A 22,812-nucleotide genomic window follows, 5' to 3' on the forward strand; every position below is an offset into this window, starting at 1 on the left:
CTCTGTATCAGAATGGCAATAAGGGCTCTCATAACAAAAACACTATAGTAATAATAATGATAATAACAAAAATAGCAACTAGCATTTATTCAGGACTCACCATGCGTCGGGTACAATGCCAGACACTTTACATGGATTTAATCCTCATAACAACCCTATGAAGTTGTATTAATATTATCATGAGAGAAGCGATGCTTGGAGAAATTAAGATACTCACCTCAGGCCACACCCTTAGTAAGGACAGGCCTTACTTATTCGACCAGGATGTAGATCTAAGATCTAAGATCTAAGATCTAAGACATACTATTTTCTTTTTACACTTACATGTCATTTTTCAGATGAAGAAATTACAACTCAGAGAGGTTAAGTAACCTTCCCAAGGTAATATAGACATTTTGGAGCCCTATATATTTTCTCTGAAAACAATATCTGCAACTTCTTGAGAATTGTCTATGTGCCTGGCATATTACCTTAAAATCTCCTAACTCTGAGATACTCAACTTTGTCAGCTGTTAGAATAATCTGGGAATTAAAAAAAAAAAAATCAATGCCCAGGCTCCATCCCAGACCATTCGAATCAGGAACTCGGGGGATAGGACCTGGGAATGGGCTAGTTTTTTAAGTTCCCCAGGTGATCCTGATACACAGAGAGGTGGAAAAGTACTGCTTTAATTCCCACAACACTCTCACCAGTGAGAAAACTGAGACGCAGGGGAAGTGAACTGTTTTGCCCAAAGTCATAGCAAAGATATGATAAAGTCAAGATTTAACTTCTGGTCTGATTCCATAGCCATGTTCCCTTGTCCCTCCAAGCTGTACCTTCACATGACAAGTTTGTATTCCCTCCAAGCCTCCCTTGGATAAATTATTCAGGTGATGCTCACTGGCCTTTGAGCCTGTGCTTGACATGCAGCTCCTCTCTTTCCTTCCTTCCCCTTTGCCACTGCTGCTCTCTTCCTCTGCTCAAGACTCCACAAGTGGATTCACCCAGAATTCATGATCAGGAGTACACATGGATGAGCTGGCTGATGCCCCAGCTTTGGGGTGTCAGTACTCAGCTCAGGGTATTACCTACCACGGCCGCCCAGCAGCTCCACATCCTCCTGGCCAGGTGTCAACATTCTTTCCTTGAATTAACCTGAGAAGACAATAGCCCTGAGCTCACAGCACAACAAGTTATTTCTGAGCAAACTGGAAAAATAAAAAAATTTAAAAGGCCAAGAAATGTCATAGAGAACCTTAAAAGGCTACATAACATATGAGTCCAAGTATATGACATTCTGGAAGAGGCAAAACTATGGAGACAGTAAAAGATCAGTGGTTGTCAGGGGTTAGGGCTGATGGGGAGGATTGGCTAGGTAGAGCACAGAGAAATTTTAGGATTTGAATATTGTCTTATGATACTGTAATGGTTGCTACATGTCATTATATATTGGTCCAAACCTATAGTATATACAACACCAAAAGTGAACTCAAATGTAAACTGTGGATTTGGATGATTATAATATTTCAATGCAGGTTCATCAATTGAAACAAACGTACCATTCTGGTTGGAAGGTGTTGGTAATGAGGACTCTAAGCACGTGTGGGAGGTAGGACGTGAATAGGCAATCTCTGTACCTTCCTCTTAATTTTGCTGTGAACCTAAACCTACTCTTAAGAAAAGTCTTTTAAAAATGTAAAAATCAGAGACTTGAAAAGTCGGATCAAACATCACAGGAAAAAAAAAGGCAAAATCAGGAAAAAAAATGTGGTCAATCATTAGCAGAGAGTTTGAAAAGACACGCTCCAATTGCTTTAAAAATTTACAGAACCCAGGTCTCCTTAAAATAGTTTTGCAAAGTACATCGAGAATTCCATGCAGTAATATGAAACATAAGTCCCACTGCTGCCACTGAACATGCTTCAGCTGGCTAAACTGAAGGAGCTTGACATTAACCCAAAGCTCTGCGAAACTCAACAGGAGAGTGCAATGTAGACGCAGTTGCAAAGCTGCCCCAGATGTGTACATTTTCTGCTCCATTAACATGACTTGGAAGAGAGGGAAAGTACATTTGGCTCACAGAAAAAGAGTCAGAGAGGGGTGAGACAGGACAGTCAGCCTTATCATAGGCCTCCTTCTCCCCAGATGTGTGTCCCCTCCAGTCCTTCCTCACGGTGCTTCTAGAGCATACCATCTAAACTGTACGTATGACCACGAGCCTTCCAGGGTCCCTAGAACCAAACTACTTTGCCATAAATCTCAGTTTTCTCAGCTCTATCATGGTGTCAATGATACCCACTTTCATGGAATTAATAATACGCACTTCAAGATTCAGTGTGAAACTGATTGTGATCTTATATATACAATGCCTGGCAAGCACAATTTACATTAAGCTCTGGAGGAGAAGTAATTATCACAATTATCATCACCGAAACCAGGTCATTGAGGAAAGGTAAAGTGAAAAGTGAAGATATCTGAGCATAAGACAAACAAGAACCTGGGGAGATGGGATTCCAAATTTTTTCAAATCTGGAGGGCAGATAACAAGTCTCCGTGAAACTATATGGCAGCGACAAGGTAAACGATTCTACCTCAGTGAAAATAAGACAGACCTTTCTAATAGTTAGTAGTGTCTAAACGTGAAGGGGTGGCAGGAAACTTCCTGACATTAGAACTGCATAAAAAGTGTTCAGACGACCATTTGGCAGGAATATTAAAGAGGGGATTCAACAGTGATTTGATGGAACTTGACGTTTTTGACTGCCTCTTTAAGTCTGAAATCTGTATTTTTGACCTATCCTCTCTTGCCAATCAATGAATCATCAACATCTTGAGTTTCTGGTATGTATAAAGCCTGGGGCCATGGTGTCAAAGATGAGGTACTCTGACTCAGTTTTACCACGCTGAAGGAGACACAGTTCAGCACAGAGTAAGTTCTCCACGAAGCTGTGTCAGTAGACACACACAAGAAACAGAAACTGATGTCTTTCTATTGTTGTCCCAAGAAGTCTCTTTGAGGGTCCTGTGCCTACGTGGAATCCAGTCTGTGCACCTACAGTGCAAAATGCATTCAAGTCCTTATTTACCCTGATGGCATCCTCTTTTTCATCTGTTCTTGTCTTCTTTCTGGGTTCCTAGGAAATAGAACTGCCCCCTTATGAGAATGATTTACGCTGACTTGGGTAGAGAATTTGTTTGAACCTGAGGGTGCAGTGACATTTACTATGTTCCTGAATGTTTCTGTTTTACAAGGAGTAGAACCAGTGCTCTGCCCTCTGGTCCCTGGGAATGGGAAAGACAGAGGTGGAATTCAGTTCTAACTCTGAAAATGAGAAACAAACTTTTAAGAAAAACCATGCAAGAGTTTTGTTATTCATGTTTTCTGTGTCTTTCTTTAATACAGTTGTCCTGTGAACATTTACTCTCCAGCCCAGTGCTAGGTGTCTGGGCGCTGAAGTTGCTCAGCTCTTGTTTCTCCTCAAAGACCTCTTATTCTGGTGAGCAGAGATTAAAAGGGCTAGGGCAAAATGCTATAGAGGAAAGAGATGGCCTGTGCTGGAGGAGTGTGAGTGGATGGGGGAGGCTTCATAAAGGAGATGACGATGTGTGAGCTGATTTTGGGGGGTAAATTGAGGTTACCATGCATGGGGGGAGGAAGAACTTCCCAGGATGAGGGCAGAGCACACACAAAGGCTTGGGACCCTGCTTAAAAAAATGCTATCTTGGGAAATGTCGAATAGCTTATGTATCTGTTGGGAAGGTGGTAAGAGATGAGAATGGCAACATATTTTGGAGTCACCCCCATTTAGATGCAGAGAGAAGGCTGGTCACGGCACCATTTGAAATTATTTTGCGAATGTAAACTTGAGCTTCATGGACTTTGATTAACCACGGCCAACTCTGCAGGATTCATCTTGTGGAATTATCAGTCTTGGTACACATTACTTCTCCTTGACCACCGTAGGAATATATTCTTCACATGAAAACTCACTTAAGATCAGTCTGAAGAAATCATAATCATGAAAGTAAATCTGCTGGAACAACTCGGTGGCACATATATGAGTGGGTTGCTTTAAGGAACTTGATCTGATATGACATTTGGATCTGGGAGCTATGTGTGGATGGGGTTCGCCTATATAATTTACTCCCTAGCACAAAATTGGGGTTGAGTGGATTTATCTGTTTCATCGTCAGAACAGCTGATATGAAATGTGAGCAGAGTGCTTTGATCTCATGTTAAAGGTTTTCTGATTTTTATTGTGGAAAATATGAACGAATACAAGGAAGAACAAAATCTACCATTAAGAAAGTAAGAGAATCACTATTAACATTTTGATGCATTTATTTTGGGTTTTCTTATTGAGTAGAGTTGATTACAATGAATTTTTTTTAATATATAACATCAAGTTGAGTCTGCCACCTCCTTTAACATTTCTGCATGAGAACACTTTTCTCACTGTAATGTCATTTATTTACTTATACTTTTTTAATCCTTCTAGATTAAACTGCAAAGGTTAGGAGGAAGGGGAAGATGTGTTAGTCACACAGTAACATAATTTTGGCACTGAAATCCAAAGCTGAGAGTCAGGTTCTGATGCTCTAATACTGCAAGGCCCAGGAATCTAGGTGTCTGCCTCTCTACTACCAGTGCTTAACCCAGAATCTGGCATGTAGTATGTATCCAATGGATAGTGTTGGTTGCTTGAATAAAAGAATGAATGGATGGATGGGTGAATGTGAATTTTTATATATTATTACTCTTCACTCAAAATTTATTGAGTTCCTGCCAAGTGCCAGTTCTGGGCTAGGGAAAGGGAACATAAGTAGCTGTATTTGACACAAAGTCCACGTCTCAAAGGCACTCCTGTGAGAGTGCTGACACCCTCTGCTGTGGGATAGGGTTCCCATGAGTGCAGAGCCCAGGCAGTGCTCTTTGGCTGGTGCTCAGAGCTTCTCTGGTGGGACCCTGTCCCCTGCAGGCTTTCTTTTATCTGAAGACAGAGCAAAGACTGTTTTTCCGGGGGGTACCATTCCTGAACTCCTCAAGATGCTCCAGGTCCTGGAGCAGAAACACCTGGTCTTGGACCTGCCTTCCCCAGGGTGTCCCTTCACTCCCTGCTTCATGCCAACTTGTCCCAGTCCAGTGGCAGACATGCTGTAGGGGGGTACCTCAATGGAGTAAGACTGTAGGGGAGAGGGGGCCACTGCTCCCTCAGATGAGAGCAGCCTTTGACAACCCCTCCAGCTGGCCCGACTGGAAATCCCAGATAAGCCCAGTTCTGGTCAAAACTGGTTTGGCAGCTCTGGGGGAATGTTTCTGGCTGACTGACCCTCTCCACAGCGGGAGCTGGCAGTTTTGCAAAAAAAAAAAGAAAAGAAAAAGAAAAAGCGGGGGGTATGGGTGGGGGCGGCTAAATTTAAAACACTCCAAACTTCTGTTCACTTGCAAGTGCAAGTTTACACGTTGGGATTCAAACAAGATTGCCCCCACCCACATCCTCACCCGGCATTCTCCCTCTCGCTCACTCTCCTCGCCTTTGCAGTGCAGTTTTGTTGCAACGCGATTTGTTTAGCAGCGCGATTGTGGAAACAAAATAATCCCATCCGCAGCTCGACTTTTAGTCCCGCATTTGGTCTGCAATGCGATTGTTATTATTATTATTGCAATTGAATCTCTCAGCCCTTTCTCCTGCCCACTGAATCGCGCTCCGGCTGTGATTGCTCGGGTCTGACTTTGCGAGTGGCGGTGCGCTTCCAAACCCCCCTCAACCACCCCGCGTCCCCCTTTCCCCCCTCCCTCCCTATTCCGCGCCCAGGCGAGAGCAGCCGATTGGCAGAGCTGTGCTTTCAGGAACAATAACAGTGGGGGGAGCCTGGGTCCCGGGAAGCCGCCCCCGCCCCCCAGCCCGGCCGCGCGGCTCGCGCCCCCCGCCGGGTCCCCACCTCCGCGCCCGCCCCGCGAGCCGACCGGCCGACCGGGGCCCGCCCCCGACGCCCACCATGTACGCCTTTGTGCGGTTCCTGGAGGACAACGTCTGCTACGCGCTGCCGGTGTCGTGCGTGCGCGACTTCAGCCCCCGCTCGCGGCTGGATTTTGACAACCAGAAGGTGTACGCCGTGTACCGGGGCCCGGAGGAGCTGGGCGCCGGGCCGGAGAGCCCCCCGCGCGCCCCTCGCGACTGGGGCGCGCTGTTGCTCCACAAGGCCCAGATCCTGGCGCTGGCAGGTGAGCGAACGGGCGGGGAGGGGAGGTGGGACGCTGGCGGCGGGGGGCCGGGACCCGGGGAGGGGCCGGGCGTTGGGGCGGAGGGGACCGGGAGGAGGGGAGCCACTGCTTGCTCCTGCCTCCTCCTCCTGTTCCCTGGGCTTTTCTTTTGGGAAGGGGTGTCTCTGCGAGTCCAGACCAGTTAAAAAGACCAGATGGTCTTTGTTTTCCCCGCTCCCCAGCACTCCCGCGCTGTCAGTCTGTCCTCATCTCTTCGTCAGTCTGTCCTCTTCTTTCTGATTCTTTGTGTTCTCCTCCACCTGCACTTTCCTTTTCTCCCCCGCATGTTTGTACTGTCATTTCCCTCTCTTCACCTTCTTACCTCTCTTCCCGTTCTTTCCCTCTTTGCCCCTTTCTGTCTCCTAAGTTTCTCAAGCTGTCTCTCTCCCTTTAAGGCCCTTGGTACCTTCTTGGAATGAGGAGCACGGCGCATATTGTCAGATCTTCTAGGTGGGAGTCCCTCCTCGCAGAGGGAAGCTATGACATCCTTGTCCTATCTGGGCCATCATTGGACAGGATAAGGAGGCCCTGAACCTCTGCACTGGGCTCACTCTCGTGCCCCTCCCTGGCCAAGTGGCAGAGGTAGGGAGGCAGAGGCCCTGAGGCATCCCTAAGCTTCCTCACCCCTTTCTCAACCTCCCAGAAGCCTCCCTGAGTGAGCGCTGGGGGCCAGGAAAGGGTTTCTAGGTCAGAATAGGATGGGACCTTCCATCCCTGCTCTCCATTTGACAGATGAGCATACTGAAATCAGCCTTTCTTCCTCCTATACTTCAGTTCTTTCTGCCATGCTGAAGCACCTTTTCCTTTGTAAAGACAAGACACCTGGCCCTCTTTCCAGCTAGGCTTGGGTTCAGGCATGCAGGGAAGTGTAAAGTATCACTTCCATTTTGGGGACCAGCCTGTCAGCTGCTGCTGGTAAGGAGAATGTACCTTAGAGTGGGCAGAGACAGCAGATCACTGTGCCCTCCACCTGGAAAGGAACACCAAGGGTTAGGAACTGAATGAAGTCACTGTCAGTACTTTGTAGTTTTGAGACCTTTCCTATATTTTTCAAGTGCTTTTGCTTCCTCACATGGAGCCTAAAGGATGGACTGAGCATTCTTTCAACTCACAGTGACCTGCCCAGTCAGTGTCCCATGCAAGTTAGCAGTAGGTTCCTTTCAGCAACCTCACTTGCCTCTGACAAGTAGGCTTGCAGGCATTGAAGGGTGAAATAACAAGAAACTGATCAACAGCACTAAGGCCCTTTTTGAGGGCTATATCCTTACACCAGACGTCTGGACCAGAAAAACAGAGTGAAGGGAAGTAGGTTTTACAAATAGAAACTCTTTGTAGTTGATTATATTTTGTTTGTTTGCTTTTAATTACCTGAGGGAGGGGATTAGGAATTTATTCCCCAAGAGGATAGGATATTATAACTAGGTTAGAGCTTAGCTTCCCTTTTGCTAGAAGAAAGCATGCTTTCTGACAATTGGGTCATACTCCTAAATCCGGAAAGGTCCTAAGACAGTGGAGGAGATGCACATCAGAGAGAGTCAGTGGTATGTGTCTGAGTATGTGATGGCTGTGCTCCTGACTTAGAGATTGTTCATTCATACACTCATCCATTCAGCAAATACATGCACTGTGCTGCTTCTAGTACTGCAGAGAGGCCACTTGGGCTCATGGCACCTCCCGCCAACTCTGATTTTAAAATCAACACGAGTCACTGTATGTAAGACATATTGGTCTGAGAACCGTGAATTTTGAACCTAGAGACTGTTCATCCTCTAAGTTCAGATGTTGATAAATCTCCGAGTTCATTTAAAAAAATAATAAATTAACACCTAGGCAATATCTGGAAATTAGCAGAGTCGATTCAAAGAAGTGTGGTGTCAGTTTGAGTAGTTGAAAAGCACTTTCCCTCACCTCTCTTCGATTTTTTTCTTGAGAGGAGAAATGGAAAAAAAAAAAAAAGACAACAAGTTGAAGTTGGCTAGGCTACATTTTGAATTTCAATTATCTGGTTAATTTTTAAATTGGAGCAGCTGCCCTGGCTGCAGACCTGATTGGAAGGGCCAGGGTGAGTTTGGGAATTCATTTATCCTGGAAGAACTCTCCTATGTGTCTGGGAACCCCATCTTGCCCTAAGCTTAGAGTCTCTGAGAATTGCTTGTAGTGACTTTATCTTAAAGAGCTCACCTGGTGTGTCCTCAGTGTAAACACCACTATGCTGTGGCACCAAGTGGGGGTGACAACCCCTCAAGAGCAAGGCAGAGGTGGCTTTATGTTTGTGGATTATGTTTGCCATTAATTGATTAATCCCTCCCTAGCCGCAGTGGCATCTCGGGGGTACTTTCAGCACCACTTTGTGATGGTCAGTGAGAAATGTCTTCCTTTACTAAGCATTTGCCCAGGCCAACCCAGAGCTGTCTTGAAGTGTACCTGTTACTAAATGCAGGAAATGTCAAAGCCAGCTGCAGTGGGACTTCACATTTTACTGTCCGTGCAGGCTTACACCGTGGTTTCAGTGTGTCCGACCCGAGTGTATAGGGTCTTACCAAATTACATTTTCAGTTTAGTGAAGAACACAACCCCACCTTTACTGACAGTCTTGCTATGGGCCTGTATATCATCTCTCTCTCTGAGTCCTCTCAGTGACCCTTTTGGCAAATATTGCTAAGGTTGCTGTTTCCATTTTTATAGATGAGGACACTGAGGCTCAGAGACTTGCCTGTAGCTGCACGGCTAACAATTGGCAAAGTCCGAATTAGAACACAGTTCCAGTGCCAGGGTCCTGCTTGGCGGTCTCCTTTGTAAAGTAGCTGATGTTCCCCATCAGCCACACAGCATGGCTTGGAAGGAAACACTGTCCGTAAAGCTTACAGCTCAAGGAAAGTTTTCAAGCCAGAGGACAAATTTAGTTTCCAAGCCCATTCTCCTGTTCCTCTTCCAGGCTCCCTCCTACAGAGCACACACACCTGTCCCCCTGCCCCCCATCCCTTCAGTTGTCATTTTCTTGAGGAAATCTTCCTAAAGGAGCGCTTGTCTATCATGGAGGGTACTTAACAACTCAAGGCTAGATTCACCTGTGAAACTGTGGCCTCTCTTACCCTTGTTTATTTGCCAAGCAGATTGTGAAAATGAGAGCTACCCATTTGGAGAGCTCACCATTATCTAACTGCACTCCAGCCTGCTACTGGGGCTCCTATACTGAATTTTGTGTTTTTTCGGGGGCCCAAACTGGTTCTCTAGGCGTAGAGTCCTAAAATTCCAAGTTGCTCTGTACAAGCACCTGTGCTCAGTTCCTGCTGTCCCGGTATGCTAAATTCCTCTGTTGTCAGGGTCCCCTCACTGCTTCCTTCTGCCAGGCCCAGTGCTCTAATAAAGACACCAGCACATCTTAGGGACTATGATTGAAATGACAGCACAACCCAGGGGAGGCAGGGTCTAACTTTTCAGGCCCTCCTTTGTGGGGTTTCTGTGGGAGGCAGAGTAATGAAGAAGAAGTGGGTTCCATCCTCACAGAATGTGCAGTTTGGAGGCCCCAATGTAAGTGCTAAATAGAGGTAGCAGCCAGGCACTGGGAGAGCACAGAGAAGGGACTTTGAAGTTTATCTTTCAAGTTTTTCCCTTGGAGCTCTACCACGATGCCTGCATTCAGGCCCGCATCAGCTCTTACTCATCTAAAGCAATGCAGCAGCCTTCTTATTGATCACTCGGTCTCTGATCTCTTCTCCAAATTGCTTGCAGAATAATCTTCTAAAGCACAGTCTTAGTCAGTTGACTGTTCTCTTTAGAACCTTCTGTAACTCCCCATTGCCTACTGATTAAAGCTTCAGTTCCTTAGCCCGCCATTCGTAGCCCTCCTCAAACCAACCCTAGCCCTGGCCCCATCTCATTTCTCCAGCTTCATCCCCTCTCCCCTTACTTCCCTGAGACCTATGGAATTTCTTGCTATTCTGTGAACACACTCTTTTGCACTCCTTTGAGTTAGCCAGGTTGGATCATTCCTTGTCTGATGCTGGGCTTCTCCCCATAGGACCTCACTTTCTCGTGGGGGAGGCAGACATATGACTGAGGCTGTGACAGAAGAGTGGATACTCTGCTTTAGGGGCCTTAGGGGCCTTCCCTGTTCCTCCCCATGGCCCCAAGTGAGACTCTTCCCTCCTCAGAACCCTCTTTTCACTTTGCTTGTGACTTGCTTATGGGTCTTAGCATTTTCTGTCTGGTTCTGATGAGTTGTGAATGTGCCTCTCTTCCTGCCAGCTAGTGAATTCCTCAGTGATAGGGCCTGCCCACCTTGTCTCTGTATCTGTGGTGCCCAGCACGTCGTTCACACTGGTCAGCCCAAGTCGAACTCATGAACTTTAGGGAGACAGGTACATTTTTTATGCTTGAGGAGAGGGGAGTAGGTGAGACAGGAACATCTTTAGCAATAACTTGTTTTTAGAACAAAAAACTGTAGTGGGACTCTAAGGTTTCATTCAATTTTGTTCATCTGGAAAAAGTCAACATTCTTTATCACTCCCTTGACTAGAAGAAACCCCACACTTGGGGAAATAGCTTCCAAAGCCACGTTCTTCTTGCTTTGGTAATTTTAGCTCATTCAGGGCTCAGGTCCCAGCTTGGCGTTGTCAGTCCAAATAGATCACTTGCTCCAGAAATGCTTTGGAACTTCTACAAAGTTAGCAGTGAAGCAGGGGACTAGTCAATTTTATATGTGAAGATTGTTGCATGTCATCAGTGGGAAACTGCCAACAAAAGGATTTATTTATTTTTTTTAAAGTGAGTGAAAACTTTTAATTTAGGTTTTGACATGTTTTGCTGATATACATTGGAGCAAAGATTAGAACTTGCCTGCTGTCATCTGTTACAGATTCTACTGGAATGTTAACCATCGAAGGTTCAGTCTGATGTGACTTCTCAGTACCCAAGAATCACATATTTGTTACAACTAAATAGTGTGTGCTACAGAGTGCTTCAGAGTTCTGGTTCACAGCTGAAAGAAAAAATTGTCCCAGGCAAGTTGCTTTTTTGTGTGGTGTTTGGTTATTCAAGAGCACGCTAGTTTTTATTTTTAAAAACACACCAGAAAAGTGAAACTCAAATTGTGGTCTTTGACTGCAAGACCAGTTGTCTTTCCAGTGTGCCTCCCTGCTTTGTCTTAAGCTCCTTGAAGACAGAAGACATGTATACTCTTCTTATCAGAAAAACTCACATAACCTGAAGTGGTTTTCTTTGGTTAATTTAGGCTTTGCAAGTATGGAGTTATGGTAGGTGTTCAACCTTATACTGGAAGATAGTAGGTGGCCAACCTTATATTAGGGGGAAATGCAGGGGAGGAATACTCATAGGTACCATTTTTGCCTACTAAATATTTATTGAGTATCTAGCATTTTCCAGGTTCATGCACTGTGCATCTGCAGACCTCAGCTACAGCCACAGACTGGTAAGGGTCCAGGGCTTGTTAGAAGCCAAGCCACAGAGCTCCACCTCCCCCTACCCCTCTCTATTGCCACATCCATAGAAAAATTATTTTCCATGAAACTTGGGAACTGGGCCCCACAAGTGAGTGGTAGAAGATGGACTGAAGCTGCAAAGGTTGGGAGCACTGTTCCACATCTTTGTGAGGTGGAGCTTTTTATTTTACCCAGGAGAAAAAAAAGCTGTTTAAGCAATTATTTAGTGAATGTCCTAGGCTCCAGGCAGTGGACTAAGTCTTCCTACATAGATTGGGGTTGTGGAAAAAATGTGAGTGAGTTTCGTCCAAAATATCGACACCTAAACTAAGGGGGTGATGGTCATGTTGGATCTGAGATGTAGTATTGAGGAAGGGGAAGCCATGGGACTTGGTAACTGATGGGTTGCCTCCCATTTCTGGAGAAGGACACTAGAACAGCTGGTTGGAAGCAGAAGAGATGAGTTTAGTTTGAGACCTGTTGAATCTTAGGGGCCCGTAGAACCTCTGGGGAAAGGGTTCACAGTAAGAGAAGCATGCAAGGTCAGAACTCTTTAGAACATCAGCTTTTAAGGACACAGTTGAATGAAAAGAACCCAAAAATGGTGATAGGGAAGGAGCAGTGAGAGGTGAACCAGGAGTTGAGGGATTTCCAGGAGAGATGAATGTCCTGAAAAACCAAATAAGAAGAGAGGTCTTCGGATCCCAGATCTAGACTTATTTTTCTTTTTTTGTAACTATACGTCAACTACTTTTTCTTTTATGCTCATTGGTTAAGACAGCTAAGTATCTAAGCAGGAAAATAGATTTGCATGAAATGATATTTTGGTAGTTTTCATTTTCTGAGTTTTGCACCATGGAGCAAGGAGCAGACTTGTTTTTAAGGACATAGAAAGCAGAGTTAGAGCCAGAGAGTAGAATTCATAGGGGGTGGTGAGAGCAATATAATAATAGCAAAGAAAGCAGACAAATAATGGAAGGGGTTTCCAGCGTGGTGCTGAACTAGTTCCCTGTCGCCAGAGATGGAGAGCAAGTCAGGGACATTTGAGAATGGAAGCTAGCACTGCAGAAGAGTGTAGTTAAATGACTTCTAGGTCACTTTCTGAAGCACACAGGAGGAAATGTTAGAGAGCTAAAAGAGGATAGACTTTGAAGTCAGACAGTCTGGGTTCAAATTGTGACTCTCTACTTAGAAGCTGTATGACTCTGGGGAGGTGACTCACTTCTCTAAATTCCAGGGGCTTCTCTGTAACATGGAGATAGTAATCACCCCCTTGCCTGTTGTGTTATTTAGCAAAGTAATATGGAAAAGGGCCTGGCATATAGTAGGTTCTCGGTAAATATAGGCAGATGTTAGGAACCATTGTGAGCTGATAGTCAGTGAGAGAACAGCTTAGGTAGTTGTGGGTATAGCCCTCTAAAGGGGTGATTTAGAGGAACAACACATTTAAGGAACATACAAGTTTAAATTTTAACTTGTGTGTGTTTTAACTCCTCCTGGGTATGAAAGGCTCACTATTTTCCTTCATGTTTTCCCCCTCTGTGACTCTGTGTTGGGGCCATTTGTTACTTTGGCAACAGCCTTTTTGAGTCACGTGGAGGCACCTGGGCAGATGACCCATCGGGAAGAGGTTCTCAGTCTTGTCTGTGCCCCAGCCCTGTGCCAGGGCCAGGGAGTTGCTGGGAGTGAGAACAAATGAGCAGTTCCCGCTCCCCTTGTTGGGTGTCCTCCGTAGGGCATTTCTTCACACATGCCCAGCTGGGGGAAGGTTGAAGATCATCTACTCGTACCGTGGACTGGCACAGTTTAGAAAGAGCCGTGGAAGTCTCCATGACCAGCAAGAGGTCACACAACCAGAGAACTTACTGAGAGTTTCTAGTCTAATCCCTATGTTTTTACCAAAAGAAAGCCAAGAGAGAGGAATAATCACTTTACATAATTTAGTGAAAGAGCCAGGCTTCAGCTGAGTGTCTCCTGGTTTCTTTCTGCTACACCATAGCATGCCTTGTGACTTTTTTGTTGCCTTGGCTGGGTATAATCCTTGAAACTGGAGAATTTTGTGTGCCTTAGATTTTATGAAAACAAACACCATTCAACACAGAATGCAATGTGCTTGTCTTTTCTGTGGCATATCTGTTTTGAAGGTAAATATAAACTTTACAAGGCTTTTGTGTAGGTTTAAAACTTAGCATCTAGACATTTATAAGATAAAACCTTTGTAAAACATTCTATGTGGCCTTTCAGAATATCATTTTGGGCTCAGCACCTTTAGCTCAGTGAGTAGGGTACCAGCCACATATACTGAGGCTGGCAGGTTCCAGCCTGGCCCGGGCCTGCTAAACAACAATGATAACTGCAACAAAAAATAGCCAGGCATTGTGGCAGCCACCTGTAGTCCCAGCTTCTTGAGAGGCTGAGGCAGGAGAATCCCTTAAGCCCAAGAGTTTGAGGTTGCTATGAGCTGTGACGCTACGGCACTCTACTGAGGGCAACATAATGAGACTCTGTCTCTAAATAAAAATTAAAAAAAAAAAGAATTTCATTCTGGCTGAGAAATCTATATGAAATTAAGCTCTCTGACATTGGATTATTTCAATTATCTAGCCTGATTCTATCTAAAATGGGAACGAAGACAGTGTAACTTCCATTTTTACTGCAGATACTTCAAGAGTAGCTTCACCTTTGAAGACTGACTTGCCTTGGGTTTCCTGTCTACCTTCCTGTTGTTTTTAAAACACCATTTGCTTATTACCATGCTTCCATTTTTTCCCGAGTAGTAAATGTAATGAAACGTTTTCCCTGTTAGATTAATATACCAAGTTCTGCTATATTTTGGAAGAGCAGCTGTTAACTATGTTTTTACAAGAAAGTTCTTTCTTGCTTTGAATAGAGACCCTATTGGGGGATTATTCGGAGCTTGGTGGCCTTGATAAGCTTTGTAGTTCAGGTGTTTGGCATCAGATCCTATTTATATAGTGTTAATTCAATTTGGGAATTTATCATAACTCTCATAAGCAAGGAGAAAGGCAAGCACTTTGGAAGTGACGTTGACACAGCCATCATTTTATATGTACCTTTTAGTTCAGTTGAGAAAGTTATAGCAACTTGGTAATTTTTCTCTTATTTCTATAGGATAATTAGGTGATAAAACAGGGTCAGTCTGAGTCTTAAAGAAACATGATTTGAAATTCTGGCTCTGCTATTATGTCTTAGGATAGTCCCCTCACTTCTTTGAACCTGTGTTTCTGCATCAATAGAATTATTGTAGGGATTGAATACAGTGATGTTTTTAAAGAATCCGGCATGGGGCCTAGCACATAGTAGGTGCTTACTCAGTGTTGATTGGATAAATAGAATGAGCTGACATCATAGTTGCTGGAAAGGGGCAATAGATGATGCTCAAATCCCTGGTGGTTTTCTGTGCCCTAGAGACAAAAAAGTCAGGCAGTTAGGATGGGTGATGATTGTCTCTTTGGAGGCAACAGATTTATTTTTGTTTGCACTAAAACTGGTTCCTTGGCTTTCAGCATGGAGCAATTGCAAAGGCAGACTGACTAGAGGGCTTCCTTCATCTTTCCCAATCAGCTGCTAGTTTCTTCTGTGATTTCCTGGAATTCAAAGCCAGAAGCAGATTCCCAAGTCACATTAAAGACTCCACGTGAAGTAGTTGCTGTCTTAGATGATCCACACCAGCGTTCATTTCATTCATGTGACCAGTCAAGAGTTACAGCTCCTTGTCACCTTGTGTTCCATCTCCTTCCCACACCTCATCCATCTTGCTTGCCACTGCCACGTTAATCTTCCTAAAACCTCTCTTTCATCATGTCTCCGTCTATGTCAGATACCTGTAGTGGTTCTCTTTACCATGGGGACAAAAGCCGAATATAACGGCTGCTATTTGTTGCACATCTGTGGACAAAAAAGGCACTGTCCTTGCTGCTTTCCATGCACTCTCTTTGGAAAACAATTTATTATCCCCACTTTGCTAATAAGGAAACTGAGACTCAGACAGGTTAAAGAGCTTACACAAGGTCCCACTGTTAGTATGAAGCAAAGCCAGAATTCCACAGTGGGACCAACTGATCCAGAAGATTAAATGGTTTTTACTAGATATTGGCCCTCCCTCTCCCAATTGTTTCTTCTACTTGTTATGACAACTGAGTGTTCAGTAATCATTGCCAGATGTGAGACATCTACCTTCAACTCAAGATTAGGGTTACAAAAGCTTAGAGACCAGAGGTGTGCCTTGTGAGAGCTGACATCTCTCAGGAAGTCAAAGGATGAGCAGAGATCTTGATCCTCCTGAGCCCTCATCCAGGGAACATGGGCCAAGGCAGAGAGTGGAAAGCATTAGGATGAAACCAGGAAGTGGCTGGCTCCCCAGGGGCTTCAAGATCCCCCTCTGGCTAAGCATCAAAGCAACCAGGATTCAGGTCAGGAGGTATATGATTCAAGGTACTATCTTCTCTGTCCCTTTCCTGAACTTACTCCTTCTCTTCAGAGCTTCCTGGACTGCTCAGCCTAACTTTTGAATGAACTAATTCAAGCCCTGAGGCCCTGGCTACAACCTGTTTCTGTTTAGCATGGTAATGGTTATTACTTGAATTGAATTGAGTTTTTCTCCTATGTGGGCATGAATTAGATCATCTACCAGCTTCATATCCATATTGAGTACATTGGATGTTTGCTTTTCCATTCTTGTGATACTTTACTAAGAAGAATGTGTTTCAGCTCCATCCAGGTTAATACAAAAAATATAAGTCCTCATCTTTTTATGGCTGAATAGTATTCAATTTGTATACATACACTACAGTTTGTTAATCCATTTCTGAGTTATGGGCATTTAGGTTGTTTCCACATCTTAGCGAATGTAAATTGAGCTTCAGTAAATAACCTAGTGCAAATGTCTTTATGATAAAAATGACTTTTTCGGCTTGGTGCCTGTGGCTCAAGTGACTAAGGCACCAGCCACATACAACTAAGGTGGCGGGTTCGCATCCAGCCTGGGCCCGCCAAACAACAATGATGGCTGCAACCAAAAAATGGCCAGCCATTGTGGCGGGCGCCTGTGGTCCCTGCTACTTAGGAGGCAGAGGCAGGAGACTCGCTTGAGCCCAGGAGTTGGAGGTTGCTGTGAGCTGTGATGCCACAGCACTCCACCCAGGGGGACAGCTTGAGGCTCTGTCTAAAAAAAAAGACTTTTTCTTCTGGATAGATGCCTAGTAGTAGGACTGTGGGGTCAAATGGGTGGTTTAATTTGAGTTCTTTGAGGATTCTCCATTCTTCTTTCCGAAGAGGCTATATTACTTTGCAGTCCCACCAACAGTGTAAAAGTGTTCCACTCTCTCCACATCCACGCCAGCATCTGCATCTCTGGGACTTTCTGATGTGGGCTTATCTTACTGGATTTAGGTGATATCACAGTGTGGTTTGGATTCACATTTCTCTGATTAGGGATACTGAGTGTTTTTTCATGTTTGTTAGCCATTAGTCTGTCTCCCTCATGAATGTTTGTCCATGGGATAGATGAGATTGTTTGCTCTTTTTTAATTGATCGAGTTCTCTATAGATACTAGTTATCAAACCTTTGATTCATAACATGAAAATATCTTTTCCCACTCTGCAAAGACGTGTTTGTCTGTTTGCTTTGATTGTTATGTCCTTAGCAGTGCAGAAGCTTTTCAGTTTAATTAAGTCCCACTTATTTATTTTTGTTGTTGTTGCGGTTGCCACTGAAGTCTTCTTCATGAAAATCTTTCCCCAGGCCAATGTCCTCAAGAGTTTTTCCCACATTCTTTGAGGATTTTTATCATGTCATGCCTGAGATTTAAATCTTTTATCCATCTTGAATCAATCTCTGTAAGTGTTGAAACGTGTGGGTCCAGTTTCAGTCTTTTACTTATGGTTGTCTAGTTCTCTCAGCACCATTTATGAATAGGAGTTCTTAAATCTATAGATTGTTTTGGCTAGGATACACATTTTAACACTGTTGATTCTTCCTAGCCAAGAGCATGGTACCTTCTTCCATTTGTTGATGTCTTCTACTACTTCTTTTCTTAGTGTTTCATTATTCTCTTTGTAGAAGTCCTTTACTTCTTTTGTTAGGTATCTTTCTGGGTATTTGAAGCTACTGGAAGGGGAATTGTGTCTTTGATTAGCTTCTCAACCTGGCTGTTATTGACACATGCAAAGGCTACTGTAGATGTTGCTTTTATACCCTGAGATGTTACTGTATTTCTTGATCACTTCCAGGAATCTTGTGGTTGAGTCTCTAGGGTTCTCTAAGTATAAGATCATATCATCAGCGGCAAAGAGTTTGACCTCCTCTGCCCCTAATGGATGATGCCTTTATAGCCTTTTTTCTGATTCCATTGGCTAGAACCTCCCAGAACTATGTTGAACAGTAGTGGCAATAGAGGACATTTTTGTCTGGTTCCAGTTCTTTGGGGAAAAGCTTTCAGTTTTACTCCATTCAGTATGATATTAGCTGTAGGTTTGTCATAGATGGCTTCAATCAGTTTAAGAAATGTGCCAACTATGTCTATATTCTTAAGTGTTCTTGTTAGAAAAGGATGCTGAATTTTATCAAATGCTTTTTCCTGCATCTATTGAGAGGATCATATGGTCTTTATTTTTGCTTCTATTGATACCATGAATTACATTTGTGAATTTGTGTATGTTAAATTAGCCTTGCAACCCTTGGATGAAGCCTATTTGATCATGGTATATAACATTTTTAATATGTAGGTGCAACCTATTACCTAAGATTTTATTGAGTATTTTCGCATTAATATTCATTAGTGAAATTAGTCTGTAGTTCTCTTTTTAATTGGGTCCTTTCCTGGTTTTGGTATCAGGGTAATGTTTGCTTTATAGAACGTATTATGGAAGATTTATTCCTTGTCAATATTTAGGTATAGTTCCTGCAGTATAGATACAGGCTCTTCTTTGAAGCTTTGATGAGATACTGGTGTGAAGCCATCTGGCTTTTTTTTTGTTGGAAGTTTTTTTTATTGTTTCTTCAACCTCAGTGCTGGATATTGGTCTGTTTAAGAGCATATATTTATTTCTATAGGTAGAGAAAAATGACCCTGTCATTGAGATAGCAGCTTGGCTGACTTCTGATACTTACGGAGTGGCAGAACTGGACTTGGACTCCAGGTTGTCTGAATTCTAGTTCTTTCCACACCTGAACACTGGAAGCTCAGCCCTTCTTAAGTTGGCATTCAAGATCATTTGTTCTCTAGCCCCAACCACCTTATTTTTCTATAACCAAACTGTCTTAGACCACTGCAGACTAAATATTTTCCCAACCTTCCCCTCTTGGCTTCTGTGTTTCTCCCTCTGGCATGTCTAGATTCCCACCACCCTTCAATGGCTATCCTTTTATAAGCATCAGCGTCAAAGTGCCATTCACTCTGCCAAGTTCTTCACATACAGAATTCATCATCTTCATAGCATTCTGGCAATGTAATCAGGAATTATTTACTTCAAGTCACAGATATGGAAAGGGGCTTAGAGAAGTAATATAACTTATTCACCCAGCAAGTAAGGAGTCTGGTTCAAATGCTACCTCCTCTCTCAAAAGCCTTCCATGGTTATACTGCCTGAAGTGATCTCCCTTGCTCCTGAAATCCTATCCCAGTTACTTCTCCCTTGTTCATACTTCAGCATTTGAGATCTTGAGTTATCTTTTCGTGGATTTTTATCTTGTGTGCCCAACAAGAGTATTCATTCATATCTGTGTCCCCAGGCCCAGCCTACATCCTACAGAGTAAATTCTCAGTAATGTTAGGCAGAAGAGGAAGAAAAGCTCTGGACCTGATCGTGTGGTCTGAGTTTTTCTATGTTGATATTATGACACTAATTTCTTTGACCTTGCACAACAGTGAGCTCTCCAGGATGGAGACCCTATCTGTCTTGTCCCTCTTTTATTGCTGGGCCTAATTATTACATAAGTGGATATACAGACATCACCATTTAAAGTCTCATTTTTCTTATCTACAGTCTGAAAGGGTTACATGAGATGATCTAAGGATCTTTGTCTATTCAGATATTACCTAGTTTTGTGTGTCTGAATGATAACTTCTTTCCACACCAACATGATCCTGAGCTACGCACACAGTTTCAGCTCAGAGAGGCAAAGAATAGCTTGTCTTGTCTGTTTTGGTGACTACATCTCAAATCTTTGCCCCTGAACTTGTCAACCTGGAGACTAGCCTAGAAGCTTTGCCCTAACACATTCAGATGTCTTAATACCACCCCTTGTTCTTTTTTCTTTCTCTCTCTCTTCTCTGTTTTTTTCCACATGTATACACACACACCTCATTTCAGGATAATTTCATTTGAAGCACTTTATATAGATTTTACATTCTAGCAGCTTTGTGGCTTAGAAAGAGTCAATGATTTGTAGGAGGGAAGCTATTGCTGTTTTAGAAAAACCAAAGTCCTTGCTGCTGTTCATCCCTAAGTCAGTGGATATATTTTATAGGCACAAAGAGAACAAGAACAGACCGTTCTTGTGAAAATAGAACCCAAGCATTGCTCCTCCGCTCTGTGGGAAAGGCTGTTTTCATCATTAGGGAGTTGTTAATAAGGACCACTTCTTTTTTTTCCTAGGAAGTTCCTTTACATTTCATAATCTACTTACATCATTTCTTTGTTTTTTAATTTAAGTATTTTTTCACCTAAAATAACTCAGAGCATATTGATAATATTAATTATAATATACTATTCATTGAGTGGCCAGTGTGTTGCAGGCACTGTTTGGTAAGTTGTACGAATTATCCCTTTCATCCCCACAACCCAACATCCCCTGTAACTCCTGTTATGGAGGAGAGACCTAAGGCCTTGTCTACCTCTTCTCACCTTGACACAGTAAAGCTAAAGTTTACACTCAGGTCTCTCTGATACTGAAGTCCCATCTTTGACCAGCTGGGGCTCTGTTCCTGAGACCATTGGGGAAGATTTAGCATTTGGGTACATTCTAGAATAGCTACGTGCTAATAAGCAGCCTTCTCAGCTTTACTAACAAGTTGTGAGGAGGGAAGCCTAGCCTGGGAGAAGCACAAAAGCACATTTAACACACACCTACACACTCAGACTCAACAGAAAGACCTTTGGAGACTGGTTAAAACCAGCTACCTGTCTGTGTGCTGTATCCAGCATTGGACAGAATGCTAGAAAAGACATTTAGAACGTAGCAGTGGGAACCTTTGAGGAATATAAGAAACAGTAATTTCTATGGTCTCAGTTCAAGCCCACAGCATAAAGTATTTTATCAGGAGGGGCCAATTCCAGAGCAAGTTCACCTTTCTACCGCTGGAGCCTGCCTATTTGAACTTTTGCTTTTGACATTGCCAGCGAGAGACAGATATGGAAAGTACAGTTTGAAACATGCACAGGAAAACAAAGCAAAACAAAAACCTCTTAGATAACCTATGGTTGAGCTTAAAGAATGAGAAAGTGAAGAAAAATAACATCTTTTTGATTTATGTAGCAGTTTGTGGTATACTTCACTATGTGTTACAAGCACACATAAGCCCCGGGTAAGGTTCTGGAGGCCTGTTTCCAACCCCTGGCTCTTTCTCAGACTCAGATGGTATGTCTGCCTCTTCCATTCTCTGGGTTTGAGTTTCCTCATCTGTAAAATAAAAGAGTTAGGCCACTTGCTCACTGAGGTTCCTTAAACTCTGTCATTCTGTGATTTGGTATCAGCGAAGAAGGCTAGAAATGTTACTTGTTACTCTTCCTGTATCTGCCTGACCTCAGTCTGCCTGTGTGTCATTCCAGCTTAGGCCTTGCTGCCATAAGCGCTGTTATCCTTCTCATGCCTATTAGACCTGAGTTGGCAGAAACCCACCACATTCTCCTGGGAAGACACTTGACTTAGAAAGATCTCAGTTGTTGAGGGATTCATTCATATGCCCATTTAGACCAGATAGCGATCTAAGGGCTGTTCCAGTTCCAAGATTCTAGAATTCCATAAAAGGCCTCCCTCTAGGATATACTTAGAGAACCCCCTAAGCAAATTCACTGAATGCTATTTCACCACTTTGTATGGTAGTTCTTTTAGCAAACCCCCTTGATCCTAGAGTTTGATCAAGTTAGTGCAGACTGCTGCTTTTAGGATCCCTGCATGCAGGAAAAAACAGACCTTGGATTTGTTTGCTTTTCCTTTTTAGCTGGTCTGGCCTCAATTATTTTCTAGCATTTGAGGTTTGGGGCATTTTGAACTCATAATGACTCATTTTGACTCATAATGAACCTTGTTCTCTTGACATGCATTTTAGAAGACAAATCTGACCTTGAAAACAGTGTGATGCAGAAGAAAATAAAAATCCCCAAACTTTCTCTTAATCACGTAGAAGAAGATGGGGAGGTTAAAGATTATGGGGAAGAAGATTTACAGCTTAGACACATCAAGGTAACACAATCTTTTCTGGTTTTGGAAGTATGTGGGAGAATTTTCAGATTGCTCATAACTAAAGAATTTCAGTCTGGATCCCTCTCCCCATATAAATGTCCCCTAGTGTCACAGCCATTATTTTTTCTGAGGTAGAGGAAGCTTGGCATAACTCGTGTGCATTTGCCTTGCTGGCCAACTTTCTAGGCAGCCCAGAATCATGCTGCGCCTCCACGCCTGGTCCTGTTCGCACAGTCTCTGCAGTGTCATCACTGTTGGAGATTTGGAACCATGTGTTTGTCCCGGCCCACAGCTCCAGAGAGGTCACTGCTGATCTCCAGGAATGTTAAGCAGCTCTTCTCAGGCAAAAGTTTAGAGACAGTCACTATCATGTTGCCCAGACAGCTAAGGATGGACTCACTGGGAAATAAGCAAGACTCGGAGAGGGGATGTACGGGACCCTGCGTTGGACAAAAGCTTTTCATAAAGTTGCATCCTTGCAGTATGGCCCATTTAATCTCCTCCAGCTTCACTTTGTAAACCTGCTAAAAATCTTGTTCAGCGAACTAGCTATTTTTTATGCAGTAGGTATTCGAGAAGAAGAGAGTGGGAAGAGAAGGAAGGATACCTCTTTTTGCCTTGACCCAGGTCTGATTTTAGACACAGGGCCAAGGACCTTCCCAAGGTGTAGTCCAAAAAATGCAGTTGCATTCAGTTC

General features: G+C 43.6%; 2 protein-coding genes across 6 annotated transcripts in view; both read left to right on the forward strand.

Moving 5' to 3' along the window:
* AGBL4 (ATP/GTP binding protein like 4) overlaps positions 1 to 22,812 on the forward strand; it is a 1,282,996-nt gene that overhangs the window by 1,014,627 nt on the left and 245,557 nt on the right. The window lies entirely within an intron of this gene.
* The window catches only part of BEND5 (BEN domain containing 5), a 50,231-nt gene continuing 33,267 nt past the window's right edge, over positions 5,849 to 22,812 (forward strand). Inside the window, exons 1-3 of one of the 4 annotated variants that reach the window (XM_023519147.1) lie at positions 5,849 to 6,209; positions 6,644 to 6,830; positions 21,982 to 22,115. Coding sequence is in view for 1 of the 4 variants with exons in the window: in XM_003799935.2 (XP_003799983.1) it covers positions 5,984 to 6,209; positions 21,982 to 22,115 (360 nt within the window). In the remaining 3 variants the exon portion in view is untranslated. The remainder of the gene's footprint in view (positions 6,210 to 6,643; positions 6,831 to 21,981; positions 22,116 to 22,812) is intronic. The other 3 variants (XM_012811471.1, XM_003799935.2, XM_023519148.1) reach the window with 3 other exon arrangements.

This window comes from Otolemur garnettii, unplaced genomic scaffold (assembly GCF_000181295.1).
Source record: "Otolemur garnettii isolate 467f Iridium unplaced genomic scaffold, OtoGar3 scaffold00159, whole genome shotgun sequence".
Taxonomy (NCBI): domain Eukaryota; kingdom Metazoa; phylum Chordata; class Mammalia; order Primates; family Galagidae; genus Otolemur; species Otolemur garnettii.